This window comes from Leucopleurus acutus (genome assembly GCF_964270905.1).
Source record: "Leucopleurus acutus genome assembly, chromosome: 17".
NCBI lineage: Eukaryota > Metazoa > Chordata > Mammalia > Artiodactyla > Delphinidae > Leucopleurus > Leucopleurus acutus.
The window spans coordinates 12,687,515-12,714,967 of record NC_139159.1 but is presented as its reverse complement, the minus strand read 5'-3'; the positions used below and the strand labels follow the sequence as shown (position 1 = coordinate 12,714,967).

The 27,453-nt window shown below is 34.9% G+C and overlaps 1 protein-coding gene across 1 annotated transcript in view; it reads right to left on the bottom strand.

Moving 5' to 3' along the window:
- The window catches only part of CSPP1 (centrosome and spindle pole associated protein 1), a 115,319-nt gene that overhangs the window by 52,409 nt on the left and 35,457 nt on the right, over positions 1–27,453 (bottom strand). The window contains exons 8-13 of the mRNA XM_082858650.1: positions 26,978–27,048; positions 20,774–20,867; positions 19,683–19,740; positions 17,535–17,743; positions 15,230–15,351; positions 14,793–14,871 (exon numbers count right to left, since the gene is read on the bottom strand). Of these exons, the coding sequence (XP_082714776.1) occupies positions 14,793–14,871; positions 15,230–15,351; positions 17,535–17,743; positions 19,683–19,740; positions 20,774–20,867; positions 26,978–27,048 (633 nt within the window). The remainder of the gene's footprint in view (positions 1–14,792; positions 14,872–15,229; positions 15,352–17,534; positions 17,744–19,682; positions 19,741–20,773; positions 20,868–26,977; positions 27,049–27,453) is intronic.

Here is a 27,453-nt window from a genome sequence, read left to right as displayed (position 1 = left end):
CATCAAATACACAATAATCCAGATTCATTTATAACAAAACAAGAAGAAAATGCAACACGCCTTTGAAATAGCAGGGCATTTAAGTACATTTAAAATAGGGAAAGAATTTCTCTATAGTTCAAAGAGAAATCCTTAAGTAAATGACCCCATCTCTGCTTTCACAATTAATGGAACTTTCAAATCTACTGAATCTATTTCTTGACCTAGGTGGCAGTTACATGCAAGTAAAACTTTCACATACAAGTAAAAACAGTTTGTGATAATTCATCAAGCAATATACGTATTACTTTCGCACTTTTCTGAATGCAGTGGAAGTCCCTCTAGTAATATCATAACTAATGACTTACTCAATAAATTTGCTCCAAAATAAAGTATTGAAAATAACTGCCTAGCCATTTCAAGAATAAAACAATATAAATACAGTAAAGAGTCTGACTATCCCAAATAAATTTAAAATTTTAAAAAACTTACAAGGAATCAAAAAAGAATTTTTAACATATTACAGTAATATAAACCTCAAGGAATAAAGTACTATTTGTTTATAATACATGTTAAAATACAGGAATATAGCCACTTTGAAGAAAACAATATATTTAAATATCTTTATTATAAAAGATAAACTCAAATATTATTTTTAAAATAAAACTATACTAATAAAAAGAGACCACAAAAGGCTCCTATCTCTGAAAACAACATCATCACCTTTTTTTTTTTTTTTTGCTGGCAGAAATAAAATGTGTGCTTTATTGTTCTGGGAATTTTTTAAAATATATTTTTTACACAATTTTAAAGGTTACTTTCCATTTACAGTTATTAAAAAATATTGGCTATATTCCCCATGTTGTACAATATATCCTTGAGCTTATCTTACACCCAAAAGTTTGTCCCTCCCCATTGGTAACCACTGGTTTGCTCTCTATATCTGTGAGTCTTCTTTTTTGTTATATTCACTAGTTTGTTGTATTTTTTAGATTCCACATACAAATGATATCATACAGTATTTGTCTTTCTCTGACTTATTTCACTTAGCATAATGCCCTCCAAGTTCATCCATATTGCTGCAAATGGCAGAATTCTGTTCTTTTTTTTACGGCTGAGTAGTATTCCATTGTGTATATAAATCTCACCTTCTTTATCCACTCAACTGTTGATGGACATTTAGGTTGCTTCCATATCTTGGCAACTATAAGTAATGCTGCTATGAACAATGGGGTGCATGTATCTTTTCGAATTAGTGTTTTTGTTTTTCTCAGATATATACCCAGGAGTGGGGAGTAATACAGTAGTTCTATTTTTAGCTTTTTGAGAACTTCCATATTGCTTTCCACAGTGGCTGCACCAATTTACATTCCTACCAACAATGTACCAGGGTTCCCTTTTCTCCACATCCTCACCAACATTTGCTAGTTGTGTTCTTTTTGATGACCATCCTGACAGGAGTGAGGTGATATCTCATTGTGGCTTTAATTTGCATTTCTCTGATGCTTAGCGATGTTAAGCCTCTTTTCATTTGCCTGTTGGCCCTGTGCACGTCCTCTTTGGAGAGATGTCTATTCAGGTCTTCTGCCCATTTTTTAATCGGGTTGTTTGTTTTTTTGATGTTGAGTTGTATGAGCTGTTTATATATTTTGGATATTAACTCTTTATCGGTCATATCATTTGCAAATATTTTCTCCCATTCAGTAGCCTGTCTTTTCCTTTTGTCAACGGTTTACTTTGCTGTGCAAAAGCTTTTAAGTTTAATTAAGTTCCATTTATTTATTTTTTGCTTTTATTTCCTTTGCTTTAGGAAATGGATCAAAAAAACGTTGCTACAATTTATGTCAAAGAGTGTTTTATGTTTTCTTTGAGGAGTTTTATGGTTTCTGGTCTTATATTTAGGTCTTTAATCTACTGTGAGTTTATTTTTGTATATGGTGTTAGAGGACATTCTAGTATATGCCTAGGAGTGGAACTGCAGTGTTGTATGGTAAGTAGACATTTAACATTTTAAGAAATTACCATTTCCTGCAACTGCTTTTTATATACTAATTTTGTGTTCATCAATTCTGCTAACACTATTAATTCTATATTTTATCTGTACATTCTTTTGCAAATAATATCAGTTTTCTCTCTTCTTTTCTAATCCTTGTACCTATCTTCCTTCCTTTCTTTCTTATTTTTGACCTTGCTACAATTATTGAGCCCTAAAAGTAACGACAATAATTACACTAGTCATTATTATCAATCTCAAAGAGTATTTTAAACATTTCACCATTAAGTAAAATACATGATGTAGGTTTTTCATGTTTATACTTTCTCAGTGTAAGCAGCTCTCCCTCTAATATACTGACATATTGAATTTTATTAATGCTTTCTTTGTATCTATTGAGATAACCATATAGCTTTTTTCTTTGTTCTCTTAATATGATGTATTACAGTAATTGATTTTACCATAATGTCAATATCTAACACCAATTAGCATTTAGTATATATCAGACATTGTTCTAGATGCTTTACATATTTTAATTCATTCAATCCTCAGAATAACCCTATGAGTTGATACCACTATTATCCCAATTAACAAACAAGAAATAAAACTTAAGAAACTTGCCTTAAGCTGATTAGTAAAACCTGGATTCAAACCAAGGCACTCTGCCTGCAGAGCCTACACTCTTAGTTGATATGAAATACTAAGTTTATTCATTCTACTTTCCAGAATAATTGCAATTTGGGATGAAATATCCTTTTCTACTTTATGAGGTTCAATTTTAGGATTCTTCTGTGAGTGAAACTAGCCTATAACTTCCTATTCTCATATTGGCCTTGTCAGGTTTGAGTATCAAGAGTATCATAGTCTCAGTAGCAGTGTGAATTTGATACTCTGTATTAGTTTGTGTAAGATTAATTTTTTTCCTTGAATGTCTGGTGTGATTAACCAGTCCATCTAGATGCAGAGTTTATTTTGTGGGATGATTTGAAACTTGTGATCCCCAAATTTTACAACAGTTTTGATATTATCAATGTTTTTTTATTACTTCTTATCAATTTTATTAAGTTAAATTTTAATAGGAATTTTTCTTCACTTAAATTTCTAAAGTCACTGTCATAAACTTGTTCATAATATATTTTTATTGTCTTTTTAAGGTTAACTACAACTAAACTGACAATTTTTTTCATTCCTAATATTTCTTATTTATACTTTCACTTTTGGTTTTTTCTTTTTTTCCTTGACCAACATCAGTAGAGAATTATCTATTTTAATAGTCTTTTCAAAGAACTTTAGATTCTGTTGATCCTCAGTATTATATATTTCTATTTCATTTATTTCTCTTCTTTATTATTTCTTTCCTTGCTTCTTTGGGTTTACTTTGCTATTCTTTTTCTCACTTTTTAGATGCCTGATAATTATTTTAATTTTCATCATTTTTACATATTTCCTAATTTGTTCCCTGTTTTCCAATTTCCAATATATCGAGGGTTTGTTATTTTAAAAATTGATTTCTACTTTAAATGGTCCATAGGATATGAGTCTACCAAAATTTACTGAGACTTCCTTTAAGGACTAGGATGTGGTAAGTTTTATAAATATTCTTGTGAGATTAGTAAAAATAGATATTCTCAAGTTTGAGGTGAATTTCTATACATTTCCACTAAAATAAGCTTGTTAATTATGTTAAGTAAATTATTCTCTAACTTTATTATTTTCTGCTTTATCTAACACTTATATAAAGAAGTAATAAAGTCTCACATTAGGATACTATATTTGTCAACTTTTACCTGCAGTTCTTTAAATTTTTGCTTTATGAATTTTGAAATGATGTTTTCAGGTACATAAAAATTTTTGTTATATTATCCTGCTAAAATGAACCTCTATTCTTTATAATTGGATCCTCTTTGTCCCAAACAAACCTTTATGACTGAAAAATCCATTTCATCTAATGTTACTATAGCTAAACAAATTTTAGTATAATTCATATTCTCCTAGTATATCTGTACCCTTTTACTTTCAACTTTTTTCTACCACTTGCTCAAGTATATCTTATAAGTAACATGTACCTGGATTTTGCTTCTGCAACTAGTATGACAAGCTTTCTCTCTGACTTATATACTTTACCATTTACTAACATCAAATTTAATTTTGCCATTTAATTTGGACTTACAATCAGATTAAATAGGCTCCTTAAACCTTTCAATGTTTCTTTTTGTTCTCTCTTTTTTTGCCTCCTTTTGGATTTTTTTTTCCTCTAGCACATTAGTAAGTTGCATCTTTTGTCCATATATTTTTAGTGGTTATCCTAGAAATATAACACCCATACATAACTTATCAAAGACTAAAGCTAATCGAAATCTTTACAATGCTCACAAATGATAAAGATTTTTAAACACATTAACTCCATCTAACCCCATCCAAATTACATGCTATTCCTATTAATTACTCTTAATTTTACTTACTTTTAAACCCATTATAATTTTACCATACATAATATTTATTTAATTCCATCTACATATTTACCACATTTTTTTCTTTCTACTCTTTCATGTAAATGTAACTCAGACCTCCCCTATGTGACCTTCCTTCTGCATTTAGAATTGTACTTACTAAGGGTCTGCTAGTGGCAAATTCAGCTGTTTCTCTTAAAATATTTTTATTTCAATCTCCTTCATGAAAGATAACTTTGCTGAGTACAAAATCATCTCAACAAATTGACGGTATCTATAGTTATCTTCTGAATTCCTTCCTAGAGTTCATTTGAAAGTAATGTCTTTTCTTTCTGGCTGATTTTAAGTTCCTCTGTATTTCATTTATGTTCTAAAGTTTTACTATGATTGTCTTGGTATGGAATTCTTTTATTTCTCCTGTTTGAGAGGTATTAGGCTTCTAGAATCTATAGATTAGGACCTTTTATCAATTGTAGATAATTTTAAGATATCATCTCTTCAAATACTTCTTCTATCTCATTCTCTCTCTTTTTCTAGAATTCCAATTAGTTACACTTAAACCTTTACAGTGCCATAATTTTTACTCCCTTTTTCATATTTTCCATGTCTTTTTCTCCCTGTTCTGGCTGAATTTCTTCAGATCTACTAGTTCAGAGGTTCTCAAACTTTAGTGTACATCAGAATCACCAGGAAAGCTTACTGAACACAAGTTGTTGGGCCCCAGAATAGAGTTTCTGATTCATAGGTAGGATGGGGCCTGAGAGTTTGCATTTCCAACATGTTCCCATAATGCTGCTACTCTGAGAACCACATTTGAAAACCATTGCTCCAACTTATTAATTCTCATTTTGGGTATGTCAAATATGCTATTAAGGCCCATCCATTGACCTACTACTCTCAATTATTTAAAATTTCTACTAAAATATCTAGTTAATTCTATTTCAAATCTGTTGGTCATTCTTCATAGTTTCTTATGCCCTGATATAAACATGATCAATATGACCATTTTATATTTTGCCTAACAATTCCTAATCTGAGGTCTCTGTCATTCTTTTTTTGCAAGCCTATTCCCACTTATGGTTTATATCCTTGTATATTTTGTCATTTCTGAATATGAACATCACATTTTCCATGGAAAAGTATTGAAAGTCCCTAATCTTCACTTTCTATTTTACCAACTGCTTTGGGAATTTCCCTTTTTGTTACTCAGACACTGGTAGCTTCATTAATAATCTCTGTACTTTTTGCCCTCCTCCGTTAAACAAATTTGTATCATCCTCCTATAATTCTGTCTCTCATCAATTTTCCAATCATTTTTGCTTAAAGAGTGATATTGCTTCCACATTTCAAGAAATATATTTCTGAAAGAGTACACAAAGAAAGCACATAAAACAAAGAGCAAAGATAACCACCATTCAAAACTAAAAATAAAGAAATGGAAAAAATACATAAACTTATACATACTTTTGTTCACTGAATCATAGATTTTATTGATGGTATTGATGGTATACGACTAATAAAATCCCTAAAACCTTGCCCTGTTTATGGAGGCATGGGATGGGAATTGTGTCAAAGGTAAGCGGTTCTAAGTGTTGGGCAAACTAGGAGCAATGATTCCCTAACAACTGAAGGCTCCTCTCAAGCTTCCTTTTCTCCTTTTTCCCTGGTGATCCAGGGCTCGTACTTCTTAGAAATTATGCAAATGTAGCTCATCAAACTGAAAGCAAAAAGACTCAGAGAGCCACATCTATACACATCATAGTCAACGTACCCAAAGACAAAGAAAGAATCTCAAAAGCAGCAAGAAAATAACTCATCACATACAAGGGATCTTCAATAAGATTAACAGCTCATCAGAAACCATGAAGGCCAGCAGGCAATGAGATGACATATTCAAAGTGCTAATAGAAAAAAAAAAAGTCAACCAAGAATTTTATATCCAGGAAAACTATGCCTCAAAAATAAAAGTGAAATTAGAACATTATTAAATAAAAATCAGAGAAGTCATCACTAACAGACCTGTCTTATACAAAATACTGAATGGAGCACTTCAGGTTGAAATAAAGAACACTCAACAGTAACTGGAGTAAACACAAAGAAATAAAGAACACCAGTAACAGTAACCACATAGGTAAAGATGAAAGATAATACAAATATGGGACTTCCCTGGTGGTGCAGTGGTTAAGAATCTGCCTGCCAATGCAGGGGACATGGGTTCGAGCCCTGGTCCAGGAAGATCCCACATGCCACAGAGCAACTAAGCCCTTGTGCCACAACTACTGAGCCCGTGCTCTAGAGCCCACGAGCCACAACTACTGAGCCCGTGTGCCACAACTACTGAAGCCTGCATGCTTAGAGCCCATGTTCCGCAACAAGAGAAGCCACTGCAATGAGACGCTCATGCGCCACAATGAAGAGTAGCCCTCGCTCGCCGCAACTACAGAAAGCCCACACACAGCAACAAAGACCCAATGCAGCCAAAAATAAATAATAAACTTTTTAAAATAGATTTTTTAAAAAGATATTACAAATATGTTTTTATTTGTAACTGTATTCTTCTCTATCTGATTTAAAAGACAACTACATAAAGGAAGGAAGGGTTATAAAATTGTATTGAGGAGCTTAAGTGTATAAAGATACACTTTGTCTGACAACAATGGCATCAAGAAGAAGGAAAGGTAGGGAGGGTGGGAGGGAGATGCAAGAGGGAGGGGATATGGGGATATATGTATATGTATAGCTGATTCACTTCCTTATAAAGCAGAAACTAACACACCATTGTAAAGCAATTATACTCCAATAAAGATGTGAAAAAAAAAGATAAGTCTTGGAATGGAGTAGAATGAGCCAATTTAAAAAAAAAAAAAGGAAAGGAATGGCATTATATTAAAGAAAAATTTTTGTATACTACTGAAATTAAATTGGTGTTAATCTGAACTCAGTTCTTTTAAATTAAAATATTAATTTCAATCTGCAAGGAAACCACAAAGAAAATAATACAAAAATTACACTAGAAGAAGAGAATTAAAATGGAATGCTATATTTAACATCAAAGAAAAGGAATTAATGGAGAACCAGAGAAACAAAAAAGACATAAAATATACTTTTAAAAGATACATATATAGCAAAATGGCTGACAGAGATCCTACCTTAACAGGGATTACATTAAATGTAAATACAAGCAAAAGCTAGCAGAATTGAAGGGGGTAGGAGGTAGGACGCAAATGTATGCTGTCTACACACTTTAGATTCAAAGACTACACTGAGGTTAAAACACAGAAAATTATATATCATGCAAACAGCAACTAAAAAGAACAAGAGTAGCAGTACTGTTAACAGACAAAATATATTTTAAGTCAAAAATTGTTACTAGAGACAAAGAAAGGATCTTTTATACCAATAAAGGGATCAACTGATCAGTAAGATATAACAATTATAACCACATATGTACATAACTACAGACTCAAAACACAGGAAACAAAAACAGACAGAAGTGAAGACAGAAATAAATAAATCAAAAATAATAACTGAAGACTTCAATACACTACTTCTAATAATAGAAAAACTGCACAAAAGCTCAATAAGGAAACAGAAAATAAAAAACACTATAAACCAGCTAGATCTAAGTCACATTGATAAAACTACCTGCCCCCAAACAGTATAACACACATTCTTCTCAAGCGCATATGAAATATTCTCTAGCACAGACCACAGGTTAGGTCATGAAATAAGCCTCAATAAATTTAAAAGGATTGAAATAATACAAAATATGTTCTCTAACCGCAATGGAGTAATATTAAAAATGAGTAACAAAAGGAAATTTGGGAAATTCACAATTGTGTGGAAATTAAACAACATACTCCAAACTAACCAATGGATCAATGAACAAATCAAATGAGAAACTGAAAAATACTTTGAGACGAATAAAAATGAAAACACAATGTATAAAATTTAAGGAATGAAGCTAAAACAGTAATAAAAAGAAAATTTATAGTTGTAGTGTGTATATATTTAAAAAGAAGACACTATATTTAAATAACCTAAACTTCCACCTTCAAAAACTAGAAAATATAAGAGCAAACTGAACCCAAAGTAAAGAGAAAGAAGGAAATAAAAAGATTAGAGGAGAGGGCTTCTCTGGTGGCACAGTGGTTGAGAGTCCGCCTGCCAATGCAGGGGACACGGGTTCGTGCCCCAGTCCGGGAAGATCCCACATGCCACAGAGCGGCTAGGCCCATGAGTCATGGCCGCTGAGCCTGCGCGTCCGGAGCCTGTGCTCCGCAATGGGAGAGGCCACAACAGTGAGAGGCCCACATACCGCAAAAAAAAAAAAAAGATTAGAGGAGAAATAAATGGAGACCAGAAGCACAACAGAGAAAATCAACTAAACCAATAGCTGATCCTTTGACAAGATCAACAAGATTGATAAATGTTTAGCCAGAATGAAAATAAGAAGACTAAAATTACTGAAATAAAAAAATAAAAGAAACACCACTACTGACTTTATTAAAATGAAAAAGATTGTAAGGGAATACTACGAAGAACTGTATGCCAACACATTAGATTATCTTGATGAAATGGGCAAATTCTAGAAAGACACAAACTACCAGAACTGATGCAAGAACAATATTTTAAATATGAATTAACCAATGACAAGGAAAGAGATTAAATTAGTAATCAAAAAATTACCCATAAAGAAAAGATGAGTATCAACTGGCTTCCTGGTGAATTCTACCACACTGAAAGAATTAGCAACAATCCTTCACACACTCTCCAAAGTAATAGAAAATGGAAGAATGCATCCAACTAATTCTATTTGGCTAGTATCATCCTGATACCAAAATCAAACAGACATCAAAAGAAAACAAAAACCAAAGACCAGTAACACTCAGGAATATAGAGATAAAAATCCTCAACAAATAATTAGTAAACTGAAAAATCTAGCAAGATATGTAAAGGATTATACTCCATGACCATGTGAGATTTATCACAGGAATGCAAGGTTGATTTAATATATCTGAAACCAATAAATATACTACACCACATTAACAGAATAAAGAACAAAAACCACAGGATCATCTCAATAGATGCAGAAAAAGCATTTCGCAAAATTCAACTTCCAAGTTAGTAAAATGTTGAAAGAATACGCTAAATACCCCTTCTTGATAAAAATAATCAACAAAGAATACAAAGGAACTTCAAGCTAATAAAAGCAATTATGAAAAACCTGCAACTAACATCATACTTAATGGTTAAAGACTGAATGCCTTCCACCTAAGATCAGAATAAGATAAAAATGCCCACTCTCATAATATCTATTCAACATTGTACTGGCAGCCCTAGGCAGGGCAATTAAGCAAGAAAAAGAAATTAAAAAAATTAGATTGAAAAGGAAGAAGTAACCTCTATTAACTGATGTCATAATCATTTATACAGAGGACTTCCCTGGTGGCGCAGAGGTTAAGAATCCGCCTGCCAGTGCAGGGCACACAGGTTCGAGCCCTGGTCTGGGAAGATCCCACATGCCGCGGAGCAACTAAGCCCGGGTACCACAACTACCGAGCCTGTGCTCTAGAGCCCACGACCCACAACTACTGAAGCTTGTGAGCCTGGAGCCCATGTTCCACAAGAAGAGAAGCCACCGAAATGAGAAAGCCATGCACTGCAACAAAGAGTAGCCCCTGCTCACCATAACTAGAGAAAGCCCACACGCAGCAATGAAAACCCAACACAGCCAAAAATAAATAAATAAATAGATTTATTTTTTAAAAATCATATATACAGAAAAATGCAAAGAAATGCACTAAAAACAGTAATAATAAAAAGAGTTCAGCAAAACTGCAGGATACAAGATCAATATACAAATTTCTATTGTATTTCTATAAACCAATGAATAATATAAAAATGAAATTAAGGAAAGACCATTCACAACACCATCAAAAAGTATTAAATACTTTAGAATAAATTAAACAAGAGTTAAACAGTCTAAAACCCACAAAATACTGTTGAAAGAAATTTAAAAACCCCAAATAAATTAAGACATCCATGTCATGGATTGGAGATTTAATATAGTTAAGATGTAAGACTAAATCACAAAGAAATAGAAAATCTGAATAAACCTATAACTAATAAGGAGATTGAATCTCTAATCAAAAATCTCCTGAGAGAGTAAAGCCCTGGACCTAATGCCTTCAATGATGAATTCTACCTAACATTTAAAGAAGAACACTAGTCCTTCTCCAATTTTTCCAAAAACGTGAAGAGGAGGAAACACATCCTAACTCATTCTAGGAGGCCAGCATATCCCTGATTTTAAAACAAGACAAAAACATTACAAGAAAAGAAAACTATAGACCAGTATCCCTTATGACCACAGACGTAAAAATCCTCAACAAAATACTAGCAAGCCAAATATATCAGCATATTAAAAGGATTAAATACCATGGCCGAATGGGATTTACTCCTGGGATATAAGGATGGTTCAACATATAAAAATTGATCAGTATAATAGACAATATTAACAGAATGACGGGTAGAAAAAACACACGACCATCTCAATTGATTAAGAAAAAGCATTTAACAGAATTTAACAACAACCTTTCATGATAAACACACTCAACAAACTAGAATTAGAAGGGAACCACCTCAACATAATAAATACCACATATGAAAAATCCAAAGTGAACATCAGACTCAATGGTGAAAGACTAAAAGCTTTTCCTCTAAGATCAGGAACAAGGCAAAGGTGCCTGCTTTCACCCTTTCTATTTAACATAGTACTGGAACTATTAGGCAAGAAAAAAAAATTTAAATCAGCCAAATTGGGCTTCCCTAGTGGCGCAGTGATTAAGAATCCGCCTGCCAATGCAGGGAACACTGGTTCAAGCCCTGGTCCGGGAAGATCCCACATGCCGTGGAGCAGCTAAGCCCGTGCACCACAACTAAGGCTGCACTCTAGAGCCCAAGAGCCACAACTACTGAAGCCCGCGTGCCTAGAGCCTGTGCTCCACGACAAGAGAAGCAACCGCAATGAGAAGCCCACACACCTTAATGAAGAGTAGACCCCCCTCACCGCAACTAGAGAAAACCTGCGTGCAGCAACGAAGACCCAATACAGCCAAAAATAAATAAATAAATTTATATTTAAAAAAAGCAGTCGAATTGGAAAGGAAGAGGTAAAATTATCTGTTTGCAGATGATATGATATTATATGCAGAAAACCCTAACAACTACACACACACACACACACACACACACAAAACTGTTAGTAAAATGAATTCAGCAAAGTACCAGAATACAAAGTCAACACAAAAAAATCAGTTGAATGTCTATACACAAACAATAAACAATCTGAAAAGGAAATTACAAAAACAGTTCTATTTACAATAGCGTCAAAAAAACCCAGACTACACAGGATTTAACTTAACCAAAGTGGTGAATGACTGGTACAGTGAAAATTACAAAACATTGCTGAAAGAAATTAAAGACATAAACAAATGGAAACACATCCCCTGTTCATGGATTGGAAAACTTAATACTGTTAAAATGTCAAAACTACCCAAAGTGATCAAGAGATTCAATGCAAGCCCTATTAAAATCCCAGTGACCGGGCTTCCCTGGTGGCGCAGTGGTTGAGAGTCCGCCTGCCAATGAAGGGGATGCGGATTCGTGCCCCGGTCCAGGAGGATTCCACATGCTGCAGAGCAGCTGGGCCCGTGAGCCATGGCCGCTGAGCCTGCACGTCCGGAGCCTGTGCTCCACAGTGGGAGAGGCCACAACAGTGAGAGGCCCGCATACCGCAAAAAAAAAAAAAAAAAATCCCAGTGACCTTTTTTGCAGAAATAGAAAAACCCTTCCCCAAATTTATATGGAATCTCAAGAGACCTCAAATAGCTAAAACAATTTTGAAAAAGAACAAGCTAGAGGACTCCCACTTCTTGATTTCAAAACTTACTACAGAGCTACAGTAATCAAAACAGCATGGCACTGGCATATAGACAGACACATAGACCAACTGCACAGAACAGAAAACCCAGAAATAAATTCACACATATAAAGTCAAATGATTTTTGACAAGGGTGCCAAGACCATACAATGGGGAAAGAACAGTCTTTTCAACAAATGGTGCTGGGAAAATGATATCCACATGCAAAGGATGAAGTTGCACCCTTATTTAACACTGTACACAAAAGGTAACTCAAAATCACAATCCTCAATGTAAAACCTCATAACTATAAAACTCTTAGAAGAAAACACAGGGCAAAAGCTTCACAACGTTGGATTTGGCAATGATTTCTTAGATATGACACTAAACACAGGCAAGGCAACAAAAGAAAAAATAGACAAACTGGACTTCATGAAAATTAAAAATGTGTGTGCATCTACAGTACTGCTAGATAGTGTCAATGGCGTAAAAAGATAATACACAGAATGGCGGAAAATATTTGCAAATCATATATCTGATAAGGGATTAATATCCAGAGTATATAGAGAACTCTTAAAACATAACAACAAAAAAATAAAGTAACCAATTCAAAAATGAGAGAAGGATTTGAAAAGACATTCTCCAAAGACAGACAAATGGCCAAAAAGCAGATGAAAAGATGCTCAACATCAGTAATCATAGAGAAATGCAAACAAGACCACAATGAGATCCACCTAACCCGCCTTAGGATGGCTACTAGCAAAAAACCAGAAACTAATAAGTGTTGGTGAGAATGTGGAGAAGCTGGAACCCTTGTGCACAGTTGGTGGGAATATAAAATGGTACAGCTGCTGTGGAAAACAGTACAGTGGTTCTTCAAAAAATTAAAAATAGAATTACCATATGATCCAGCAATTCCACTTCTGAGTATATACTTAAAAGAATTGAAAGCAGAGTCTCAAAGAGATAAGTTGTATACCCACATTCACAGTTGCCCATTCACAATACCTAAAATGTGGAAGTAGCCCAAGTATTCATAGGTGGATGAATGGATAATGAAAATATGGTATATACATACAATCAAATATTATTCAGCCTTATAAAGGAAATTCTGGGAAGTAAGATCCTGCAAGCTGTGTGTGAAAAAAAAAAAAAAGGAAGGAAGGAAATTTTGACTTAGGTCACAACATGGATGAACCTCAAGAACATTATGGTAAGTTAAAAAAGCCAGAGCTTCCCTGGTCGCGCAGTGGTTGAGAGTCCGCCTGCCAATGCAAGGGACATGGGTTCGTGCCCCGGTCCGGGAAGATCCCACATGCCGCAGAGCGGCTAGGCCCATGAGCCATGGCCGCTGAGCCTGCGCGTCCGGAGCCTGTGCTCCGCAATGGGAGAGGCCACAACAGTGAGAAGCCCGCGTACCACAAAAAAAATAAATAAATAAAATTAAAAAGCCAGACACAAAAGATAAATATTGTATGATTTCACTTTTATGAGGTACCTAAAGTAGTCGAAATCATAGAAACAAAGAGTAGAATATGGGTGCCAGGGGCACAGGGGAGAGGGAATAGTGAATAGGTACAGAGTTTCAGTTTTGCAAGATGAAAAGAGTTCTGGAAATTGATGGTGGTGATGGTTACACAACAATATGAATGTACTTAACATCACTGAACTATACACTAAAAATGCTTAAAAATGATAAATTTTATGTTATGTGTATGTTACCATTACAAAAAATTGAAAAAAACTTAAGATGGTAATATTAAACCGATCTACAGATTCTATATAATCTCCATCAAAATCTCAACTGCCTTTTGGCAGAAACTGAGCAGCTGATCCTAAAATTCACATTGAAATACAAAGGACCTAGTATAACCAAAACAATCTTGGAAAAGAAAAACAAATTTGAAGAACTCATACTTCTCGATTTCCAAACTTCCACAGAGCTACAATTATCAAGTGATACTAACATAAGGATAGACACATAGAACAATGGAATAGAATAGAGAATCCCAAAAAGAGACCCACACGAATATGCCCATTTTTGACAAAGGTGCAAAAGCAATTCCCAGGAAAAATAATCGTGTCAACAAATGGTGCTGGGAGCCATTGGACACTCATAAAGCAGAAGAAAAAAAAAAGACCTTCAATCAAAATCTAACACCTTATACAAAAGATAATTCAAAATGGATCATGAACTTAAATGTAAAACTATAACTATACATACATGACTTTGCTAATGAAAGAAAGTGAGGTTATTCTTAATTTTTTAAATGTGCTTTCTATGAAACACTGACTTAAAAGCAATACTTTGAACATACTGGTTACGTAATAACTGGAAATTAAAATAAGTTATATCTGTTCTGAAGAATAAAAGAACACATTGAATAATACAAGTTCTATGGAAGACAAATTAATCTTGAAACAAATTATTATTTTAACTACTTACACAATAGGCTGTGCTGGCTGGTGGGTGACAGGAGCTGTAACATAAGCTGCAGGCTGTACTCCCATCATTCCTGAACCATCTTAAAAGAAAACCAACATATTTGTTTCAGAGTACCCACTTAATAACACTTTATCTCTAAAGGAAAAGTCACATACTGAAAATGTTTCCTAAGGAAAAAAATCCAATTTCCTTCTGAGTTAGGAGTTAGCAGAGAATAAGGCCAGAAAACATAAAATATTTCTTAAATCTAGATAAAAAGGAAATAACTATGAATTATAACTGAGTTTTAAAATACAGTATTTATTAAATCAATATATATATAATATTGGAATTAAGTAAAGCTGTGCTTTTTCTCATTTATATATTTTTGCTTGCACAAAAACCAATTTTCCTGATTGAACCACTGGAAAATAATGTTTACCCCACAGATAACTCACAGTAAGCAAGACTAGGATCCAACGTATTCCTGGCCCCATAAAAATAGTACGCATCATCGTAAGGAGTTCGATAGTTGGTAGCCAAAGGTGGTAGCAGAGGAGGTGGAGGCAGAGGTGCAATGCTGTATCAAAAGACAATTGGGAAATTCTTCTCATATTCCACTGCAAATTTTTTAAAAATCAAGATGTTATTTTCTTACAAAAATCTTACTGAAAATCTAATTGCTGCTTTAGGAAAAGCCACAATCTTGCTTCAATCTCTTATCAAAAATTATAACTCAAAAAGCAAAAAACATAAAATTTCATAATTTAAGGTACAACACTTATTCAATCAATTAACATCTAATTCGTCACTATCTGCCAGTATTGACCAAACATGGTCTCTGTCCCTCAGGAACAATACAAAAATAAACAGCCATTACAGCAAAGTACAGTAAATGAAACAATACAAGTAGACACAGGATGCTACAAGAACATCGAGCAGGAACATTTAAATCACATAGGGAAGAGGAGGAAAGTATAAGGAAGGCTTTCTAGGAAAGGCAATGCTTCAGCCACACTACTAGAGTGAGTTAGTCACAGAGAAGAAAGAAACAACATCAAGAAAAGGCAAAGAGGTACAAAATGAGATTATAAATGGTTCTATTTGACTGGCAGAAAGATGCAGTTTTTTAACCCTAAAAATGTTTTGCTCTTTCAAAGGAATTAAACTATAATGTGAAAAAGAAACTATTTAAATATCAACAGTAAATTTCTGAGTTCATTTTCAGCATTTCATAAAGTTAAAACTTCTAAAAACCTCTACATCAGCACTTCATTAATGTTTAGGAAGTATCTCTGTATTTCCACCAAGGCAATATTTTCCATTAGTTAAAATATAAAAGGCAAATTCCCTTAGATGAACAGAAAGAAAAAGGAGGCATCCTAGAAAATGTTTTCACTTTTGAGTGTACATATTAGGTTCTCCCTTGTATACTTCAAAATAATTGTGAAGAGCTGAGAAGGCATTAAAGTTCTCTTCAGTCATGAATATTTTTCATATTTACTAATCATTCAACGTGTCTAACCTTACTATCCTCACTCCATAGATAAACAAAGCAGTTGAAAAATTACTATAAAAGGGAACTGTCAATATCATTAAATCTTAAATTTTTATAGAGATTGATATAAAATTTAATCCTCACAGCAACCCTATAACTGTAAATTAAAAAACATATATATATATATACACACACACACACACACACATATATAAATATCTGTTACTATTCTACCTTTTACAAATGAGAAAACTGAAGTTCAATACAAGTGTGGTCTGCCCAAATTCCAGGCAGTGAAGCCAACCATTTTAATCCCTAAATCAATGCTAAAATCACCATACCATCCTTTGTAATTCCAATCCCGCCTAGTCCTTTGAGTCAGGAAGCCATTAGATGAAACAAACAAAACACCTGATAAATACAGTAAACATGGTCCTACAATTCGTTAGCAGTAAATAAAAGATAATACCAAGTCCTAAAGGAACGTATAGCCCAGAAAATAATGTTAAAAAGGAAAAGCAACTGATTAAATGCGATCCTACAATATCAATGTTAAAAAGGAAAAACATCTGATTAAATGCAATCCTACAATTAATACATTAATAGTAAGCAAAAATAAGAGAAAATCCTACTAAGAGAAGAAAGTATAGACCAGAAAATACCAATGTTAACAGGATTTTCTTTATGTTTAGTCCAGAATAGCACAATGCTTTTTACCTATGGAAGTCAAATCTTTACCCTAATACCTAAATACAGGTTTTATAATCTCAACACTTTATTTCAGGTATTTGAGTTGCATAGCCTGTAAGTAATCACAGAGAAAGAGTTGAAGGAAACAGAAACTAAAATAAAGTAATATATATAAAACAGTCACATTAGAAACTTTTTCTACATTAACTGAAGAAAGTATTCAATGTTTGCCAAGTGGAAATTACAAAATTGAAAATGGCTAGGTTTTATATGTTAAACAGATATTCCAAAATATGACCTAAAACTAAATAATAAATATACTTAGTCATGCATTTTAAAAATACTGAAGCATCTTTAAACAGCAAAAGAATGTTATAAGGATTTTCCTTGTTTTTATAATAACTGAGAAAAGATCAACAATGGAAACAAATTTCAATAGAAATTATTTGACAAAAGCCTTTAACTGCACAAAAATCTCTGAAGGATAACATTACCTGCTTCAGCAAATCCTTCTGAATATACAATATAATGATACCTTACCTAATTCCCAAACACAAAACATTTTAAACAAGCACCTGGGAGGCACCATTTCACCAAGGGTGCTGCTGGGTCCATTGTGCAAATCTTCATTTTGAGATGGGATGGAGTAAACTGATGGGATGGGTGGGACAGATGGGGCAGACAAAGGAGGGAGAGGTGTCTGGAAAGCTACTCTGGGTCTTTCAGGTGGTATCGTCTCTTCGAAGTATCTTGGTGTCACACTAAACTGCTTTAGTCTATCAGGCTAAAATAAAGAAAAAAATCTGTTTGTTGCATGTAATCATAAATTTAAAGGTGGAAGGGATCTCCAAAGACCCTCTATCCCAGACTGCCAGCAGGCACTTAAGTTAGACATAGAATAACAGAATTTTACAGCTATAACTAAGAGATTTTAAAGATCCAATTCTTATTTTATAAAAGAGGTAATTGAGACTCCATGCAAGTACATAAATCACCTAAGGTCTCACCATTCATAAAAAATCAAGCAAAGACTAGAGCCAGATATTAATTCTAAATATAAAACTCTATTATACTGGGGGCTTCCCTGGTGGCACAGTGGTTGAGACTCTGCCTGCCGATGCAGGGGACACGGGTTCGTGCCCCGGTCCAGGAAGATCCCTCATGCCGCGGAGCGGCTAGGCCCATGAGCCGCAACTACTGAGCCTGTGCGTCCAGAGCCTGTGCTCCGCAACGGGAGAGGCCACAACAGTGAGAGGTCCGCGTACCACAAAAAAAAAAAAAAACCAAAACTCTATTATACTACAAGACTATGCTGCTCCACTACCAATTGCCATCAAAGTATTCTAACATCAAAGTATTCTCTAGATCAGTGTGAGCACAGGTTTTCTGTAAAGAGCCGGCTAGTAAATATATCAGGCTTTGCAGGCCATGTGGTCTCTTCACAACTACTAAAGTAGACCAAAACAATATGTAAGCAAATGAACGAGGGAGTGCTGCAATAAAACTTTACAAAAATAGGCAGCAAGTGGATTTGGCCACAGGCTACAGTTTGCTTACTCTCGCTCCAAAACATCATTTACGTGTCCTTTTCTAAGATGTGTACATCAAAAGTAAACCCAAAAGTAATGGTCTACATATTATATCTAATAGTTTTATTTATTTATTCTCATAAAGCAACTTGACACTCCAAAGGTTGTTTCATTTAAATATAGATAAGAAGGTCCATCAAACACTAAGGTAACTATAAATGCAAAGTTTAACATGCCACCATATTACATTAAAAAGTTCAAGATTTGAAAAGGAAATTTCTGATTGTCAAAACTATTTCAAAGGTATTTATTGACAGAGGAAAATATATTCAGTTTTGGAATTCATCCTTTTTTCCCCAGCATATTTAATTTCTCAGGAATGATTTCTCAGATTAATCTAAAAGTTTTACTCTATGAGCAGTCAAAAAGCACACTGGGAGTGATGCTGGTGCAGTATTAAACTTTTTAAAATAAATAATCCACAGGATATATACTTAGCATAAGAAAAAGACAAAAGTTGCCTACAGCTGAGTAATTTTAAGTTGCTATATTCTTTTTAAGAATGAACTTTTTAATGAAATTAAAGTTTCTTAATCATTAAAGATGAAACAAAAACTTGCCTTAGCAAATAAATTCTACACACTCAGCTAAAAAAAAAAAGTATCCTTTGAAAAGAGTAATAAATTATTACCTTCTCCTTACTCAACTGCGATGATATGTGTAATTCATTCCAATTATGAAAATTGAAGAATTAAAGTAAAAATAAGGTTATTACCTCTAGATTTACATTAAGTAAAAACTACTAAAATGCTTAAGGCCTAGAATTAAAGATTTCAGTTCCTTTGGAAATTCCTCTAATATAAGGAAAATGGTCATGATACAATGAAAAAAATTATTAACATCCATTGTAAATTAAACTAAAACAGTGCATGGAATAGTGCATGTAAATAAAGTGGAAAGGAATAATTTACAAGAAACTTTAAAAACGCACACATGAAAAAGGAAAAATTATCTTAGAGAAGTAAACAAGTAAGAGTTAGGACTTAATGTTTTATGAGAACTGAATTTAGTTTATTACTGTTCAAACTGGTCTACTCATACATTTTCCCCAATATGTTCTATCTCCACCTGCCACTATATTTGAGGCTTATTTGAATGAAAGATTAAACATTAAAAGACGGCAGGAACCCTTACCGATTTCTCAGGGTCTTGTGCTCCAGAAGCTGCAACCCTGAGATCCAAATCTTTTTCTCTAAACAAAATTAAAGTTTTATATATTAAAAAGTTATAATAAACACTATCATTACTGAAACAACCTTACACACAAAGTCCATGCAATAACATCTCCAAAAACAAGTAATTTCTTTAACTGACAATAAAGTCTTAAATAATTCTGAAAACTAAATTTTCGGATTTGGTGCAAAGTAAACTAATATTCACATGTAAACTGCCCTGGAATAAATATCTCTAAACCAGTGCCTGGGATACTTCAAAGTCTAAGGAATTCACACAGAATAAAGTAGAGAAGTAAAACAAAATCTTTACTTAGTGGAACAAATAAGAAACTTTTTATAAGGTTCATGTATATCTTCAGTTCACAAAAAGGAGGGTAAAAAAATGAAAAATTAATACAATACTTTCCAGTAAGAGTTTTTAAGAAAATGATGTTAAAGATGGCTAATATCAGACAGTAGATATTGGCTTCCTCTTAGAAAAAAAAACAAAACTAAAAGATGACAGGTCTCAAATTATCTTAGAACCAAGATATCTATCCCTAATTTTAAACTGGAATTAATATTTCACAGGTATTTCTACATGAAAGATTACAAACTCTGAGACTTGTATACAATATAAATATCTGTGGATCTATCATGATTATTTTTATACAGCATGTATACGTGTGCTTACCATTTCATTGTTAAAAGACAAAATACTTTTATTTTATATTTGCTACTATATATGGGATAATACAGTGGGCATGTAGATAGCATTAAATGCTACCCTAAAACTGAAGAAATTAATGAAAGTATGTACAAGGCCTGTTATAGGATGAACACATAGTCTCCTTTGTTACCTATGATAAAGAAAATGAACACCCACATGGTATCTGTTCTATTACCCTGGCTGATTTACAATGTGGAGACTGAAATAGAATGATTTACAAATACTGAATCGTATTAGGAAAAATATCCCCTTATTTTACCATGTAATAGTCACCACTATGTCATTTTAAACAAACGTATCTAAATTCAAAACATCTTTTTAAAATGCAAACCTTTCATTACCGTCTCTTGTTCTTCTGTTGTTCAGCCATTTGTTCCAACAGTTCTTGTCTATATTTCTCTTTCCTTCTCTGAATAAGTTCTCGATCTTCACCTCCTAGAAAGTGGTAAGAAAAAAATGCAGTCTTAACTCTTAAGCAACACATGTAACTGGAAAGTCAATTTTTTAATCTCCATTTTTAATTATATCAAAGAGTATAATTACTACATATGCAGCAAATATAGAAGGTAAATCATATGTATCATTACCTATTCAACTAGTTTCATAATTTTTGAATAACTACTATGTGTCAAACCAAGACACATTAATCCTTCCCAAACTTCTAAATAAGAGAATATTCTAACTCCTATCCCCATTTTCCAAAGATCAGGATATCTCCACTAACACCTCCCACAAGACCCTTAACTTTAACAAGTGTGTTCAAAATGAACATCTCAAAAGCAATCGCCCTTCTTTGTTTTCTGTTACTGGCCAAATAATCGAGCCTCAAAACTCCACTGTAACTTTTATGGTTCATGCTTTCTTATTTACTTCATGTGAGGACCCTCTTCTCTATTCTCATGGCCATCAGCCTTCGATAGGAACTCTCTGTATTTTACCTGAATTGCAGCAATAACCTTTTAACTAGTCTCTGGAACTCCTCCCCCCCCTCCCTACTCCAATACAACCAGCACACTTATGTAAGACTAACTATCTTAAAATACAACACTAATCATGATGACACATTGCTCAAAAAACTTCAATAGTTACCTCAATTCTACAGAAAAAAATATATAAACCTCTGGTTCTGGTATCACTTACATGAAAATCCAGTCATGCAAGCACCTTAGAGCCACAGAAAATTATTATTATTGCATGTTAGTAACATAAAATAACCTCTTAATCTAGATATGCAAAATCTGGAACATTACACAAATCACAGGGTTATCAAAAATGCAACCAAACCAGAAATTTCTCTACTACCTTAATTATTAGTCTCCCAACCATCAGTTGGACACACAGCATCTGAATTTGCCCATTAAGGACAGATGTCAGCAACAGTGAAGCTCCCAAAGGGTAACATAAATTACATTAAGGTTAATAATAATGTTTTACAATCAAAGTAGATATATCCATTCGGCTTCTGATCATGATGGAGTTAAACACAAAACTCAGCCTCCCTCCATTAAAAAAATAGTAATAAAATTAGGCAAAATATATGAAATAACTGTTTTTCAGATACTGGACACTGGACAACAGGTAGCACACAACTGTAATACCTGAGAGAAGTTAAATAAATGAGGTGAGCCCTTCAGGCACCCGTTTCTACCTGCATGCAATCTCCATGGATACAGGGAAGGAAAAATCCAAACAAAGCTGGGAAACTATGTTAAATTGAGCAGATAAAGATCAAAATTCAGGGGCTTCCCTGGTGGCGCAGTGGTTGAGAGTCCGCCTGCCGATGCAGAGGACACGGGTTCGTGCCCCTGTCCGGGAAGATCCCACATGCCGCGGAGCGGTGAGGCCCGTGAGCCATGGCTGCTGAGCCTGCGCGTCCGGAGCCTGTGCTCCGCAGCGGGAGAGGCCACAAAAGTGAGAGGCCCGCGTACCGCAAAAAAAAAAAGATCAAAATTCAGGAAAGCTAAAATGACTAGAAGTTTAGGGCAAAGATTGAAAAAGAAGCGTAAAAAGGGCTTTAGAAATCTGTAAAGGCATTCCTTCAAACTTGACTGTGTACTAGTCTGTGTATGCAGAGTGAAATTCCATTAGGCTGGGCAAAAAATTACGGAGGACACATAAACTGAATTCTCAGACCTCCTCAAACAAAGTGGAGAGAAATTTAAGCTCCAGGCAGCTAGACTGGAGTTCTCGGTGATCCTCTAAGGGTATTCAGGGAAGAGCCTGAGAAAGGTCACTCTGTAGCAGGAAGGCTGAACAATCTTCCTCGAGCGAAGGCTACTCTAGATGTCCCAGCTAAGTTTAGATTTAAAATAAGGCCTCTGAAAGACTGGTCCTTAAGTAACAGAAAAACATGACTGTGGTAGGCAAAATTCGAAGACAGATCCTATGTTCACTGCCTTCTAGCGCTGACTCCCTGTATAAACCTTCCCCGAGTGTGGGCAGGACCTATGACTTGCATCTAGCCAATGACTATGGCAAAGGTGAAAGAAATCTACAGATGTATGTAATTAAGGCCCAAATCAATTTCGAATTATCGAAAGGGAGATTATCTTGGGTGAGTCTGATATAATCAGATAAAAGCCCTCACTGAGTTTAGAGATTCTCCTTGCTGGCCTTGGTGAGGAAGCCCATGTGGCAAGAAACAGCAGATGGCCTCCAGGAACTGAGGGCAGTCTCCAGCAGATCCAGTAAGAAACCAGGGCCCTTAGTTATACAGCCACAAGGAAATGAATTTAGTGAAAAATATGAAGGGGCTTCTTCCCTCATAAGCCTACAGATGAAAAACAGCCTGGCTGACACCCTAACTATAGCCTTATGAGATCCTGAGCAAAAGACCCAACAAAATTCATGACCCACAGAAATTCAGATAATGTGTGATGTTTTTTGTTTTTTTTTGCGGTATGCGGGCCTCTCACTGTTGTGGCCTCTCCCGTTGCGGAGCACAGGCGCCGGACACGCAGGCTCAGCGGCCATGGCTCACGGGCTTAACCGCTCCGCAGCACGTGGGATCTTCCCGAACCGGGGCACGAACCCGTGTCCCCTGCATCGACAGGCAGACTCTCAACCACTGCGCCACCAGGGAAGCCCATGTGTGATGTTTTGAGTCACTAAATTTGTGCTAATCTGTGATGCAGCAATAGAAACCCAATACAGTGATTAGAAAAGTTAATCAATTGAAAGAAAAATCACATAAACAACAGAGATGACGTAACAACAAAGATGTTAGAACAGCTATCATAACTATGCCCAAATATTTAAATGAAAACAGTAATATAATGAGGAGGAAATGGAAACTATTATAAAGAACTAAATGGGGAGTCCTACTTCTGCTTAGAAACTAGAAAGCCACAAGAGAACATCGCTCATACCCCACAACGGAAAAAAGCTCAATCACCTACAAAATCAAAACTTTTAAAAAGCCCATCAGAGAGCTGAGGTTACAAGCAACCATGTAAACTAAATTCCAAAGGGTATAAAAACCAATCCATAGAAAGATGGGACAACCCAAGGGTTTTACCTTTACCAGAGTACAGAGAAATAGGCAGCTACCTTAGAAGTAGGTAAAAAGAAAATAACTGAAACGCTAATGAATTCTTAAAGGCTTTCTGTGGATTGGAATAGCAATGCAGAAGGGGAATCTGCACTCACTTGCTGCCCCTACCAGATGTTTATGAGACCGAAGATGGGGCAACGCAAGACATCTAAAAGACACCATTCTGAGGCAAAACAAACAAACCAACAGAAAACCAATGCCCACATTCCAGACTCTTCTCTCATATAAAGTAATCTATTGGTTGAAGGGCAGAAAACCTTGGACCCAGCATTCTGCACTCATAGAAAGGTCTGCTACTGTTAGGGGAAGAGCAGGAAATTCTCACATATAAGATCCTCCACAGGGCTTCCCTGGTGGTGCAGTGGTTAAGAATCAGCCTGCCAAAGCAAGGGACACGGGTTTGAGCCCTGGCCTGGGAAGATCCCACATGCCGCGGAGCAACTAAGCCCGTGCGCCACAACTACTGAGCCTGCGCTCTAGAGCCCGCGAGCCACTACTGAAGCCCACGTGCCACAACTACTGAAGCCTGAGTGCCTAGAGCCCATACTCCACAACGAGAAGCCACCACAATGAGAAACCAGCACACCACAACAAAGAGTAGCCCCCACTCGCTGCAACTAGAGAAAGCCTGTGCGCAGCAACAAAGACCCAACACAGCCAAAAAATAAATAAATAAATTTATTAAAAAAAAAAGATCCTCCACAGGCATAAAGGAGAGTTTGGCTACCACTCTGAGGAGGGGCAGGAACACTGATACTCATTTCTGAGAACCAAATGCACAGGGCCAGCTTTGCTACAGCAATCTACTGCTGAGGAAGGAAAAGTGTGGCAAGAGAGACAACCTCTTCTGTCACGGGCTGGCAGGTCTTGCTAAAAACTGAGGGAGGTGCAGGAACACTGAGAAAATCTCTCCAGGCCCCACAGTCAGAGAATTTAACACTTCTCTCTAAACAACTGGTAGAAGAACAGTTAAAAGTCATTAAATATGTACAAAACATGAACATCACTATCAACCAATCGGCTTAACTGACATTTATAAACCACTACACTCAACAACCACACAATGCACACTCTTTCAAGTACACATTAAACATTCACCAAGAAAGACTATATTCTGAGTCACTTTTTAAAGTTTCATTTAAAAAATTCAAATTTGAAATAATTGAAATTTACAAATTATTTTCTCAGACCATAAGGGAATTAAGCAAGCAGTCAATGTCAAAAAGCAGGAAAATCCCCAAGTATTTGGAAATGTTAAAACATACTTCTAAATGACCCATGATTCTGTTAGAAACCCCATATTATTTTTGCTCTCAGCAGTGAGCTGTCCTAATTCTTTAAATAAAGCAAAAAGGCTCCAAACAAGGTCCTTGGGGCAAAATTATAGGAAGACAAATTTCAGTTCAATTGAAATGAGAATACTTCAACAATCAGAGCCACGTGAAGTTGGAATGTGCTGCCTCTGGAGAGAGTAAGCTCCCTAAGGGGACACACAAATTTAGGCTGGGGGAAAAAGATACAACCGTGAGATAAATCACTGAATTAACAAAGAGTTTAATAGTCTATTCCAAACATGACTCTATTATCAAACATTAATCTATAATTCCTGATTGCATTAATGATAAATTCATGCCATTCATCTTTAAAATATCAGGGTAATCCATTTATTGATAAAATTATTTGTCACTAGCATTCTCAACACAGAAAGCCATTTCTCCAATTTTTACCATGTTTAACAAAATACGTCATAAGAAGCAAGCCCTTACTCTGACTTATTGATAGGCTAAATTGGTCAATTCTCACTCAAAGACATTACACTAGAATAAAACTCTAGGTGTTATGCCATTTTTCTCATAATAGCCATTTCAAGGAAACAAAAGTCTGAGAATATCATGCAATTATACATCTCTAAGCCAAAATTTAAATTCCTGACTGCTTTTAGGTTGAATGAATCTAAACTATCTAATTTCTTCATATACTTCAGTGAAACAAAATTTCAGGCAATTTTTTCTGATAGTTTTACACAAAGAAGAGACCACTTTTCTACTTAAAGTTACATACAGGAAGTATGCTCTCTTCACACTGTTTCTCAAATTAAATGTGACAAGTTAATATAGCAAATCAACATGCTTATCTTAAGCGATGACCTTCATTTCTGACAAAATAAATAGAAAATCTGGATTATAATCATTATTTGAACAAAACGCTTTCTCAGAAACTACATGGAAAGAACATGGGAAAGGATGTTTATCAAAGGATAAAAAGGTTTAGTTCAGGGGAACTGAAATGTAAGGCAGTTTTGTGCTAGCTAAAGAAGAAAAAAAATGAAGAAAGAAATTATCACATATAAAATAGAATATAAGAAATAGCCAAGGGCTTCCCTGGTGGCGCAGTTGTTGGGAGTCTGCCTGCCAATGCAGGGGACATGGGTTCGAGCCCTGGTCTGGGAAGATCCCACATGCCATGGAGCAACTAAGCCCGTGGGCCACAGCTACTGAGCCTGCGCATCTGGAGCCTGTGCTCTGCCAACGGGAGAGGCCGCGACAGTGAGAGGCCCGCGCACCATGATGAAGAGTGGCTCCCGCTCGCCGCAACTGGAGAAAGCCCTCGCACAGAAACAAAGACCCAACACAGCCAAAAATAAATTAATTAATTAATTAAAAAAAAAAAGAAATAGCCAACACTATGACAAAGTGAAATATGAATTTAAAAGATTTTACTGAAATTAATATTTATCATCAATAGAAAGTTCATCACTAAATAAAAGTTTTTTAGCTTTAAAATTATACACAGAGCTATATAATACACTAAATAATTATAATAGCTATATAATATGCTAAATGTTTAGCATAGTGCCTATCACAAAGTAAGCACTAGAGAAATGTTTTCTATTATTAGTAAGAGTGGTATTAATTACAACACTGAGTTCTCACGAAGACCTTTTATAAGACACTCCACAAAAGTCTAATCAACTGGAGGTTTTTGTACATACCAAAGAGCATCCCCGCAAAAGGACTACACATCTCTCGATTAGTAGGTTTGGATGGTTCATTGTCTCGAGCGCTAAAAACAAAAAACAAAAAGAATTAAAACCCAAATAATTTTCAGGAAACAAAAATTTAGAGTGAAATGCAGGTATGAGTTATTGGCCTTTCAAAGTACTATGGACACTATAATAGTTATATGTTTTTAAAGTTAATGTAAAATCATGGCATTTTATCTCTTTATACAGTGGGAACCCAATGCATTCAGGCTCTATAAATATGTGACCTTTATCTTCAGCCAGCTTCACTAACTCTATAGATTCCCAATAAAACCCTTTTTCATAAGAACAGTTACCCAAGTAAGGAAAATGAATATAAGTACACATAAATAAATCCTAAAAAAGAAGGATGATATCTGTACCCGCACTTTGAAAAGAAGATCATCTCTAAAAAACTCCTTCCTTAAAAGAAACAAGGAAAAAAA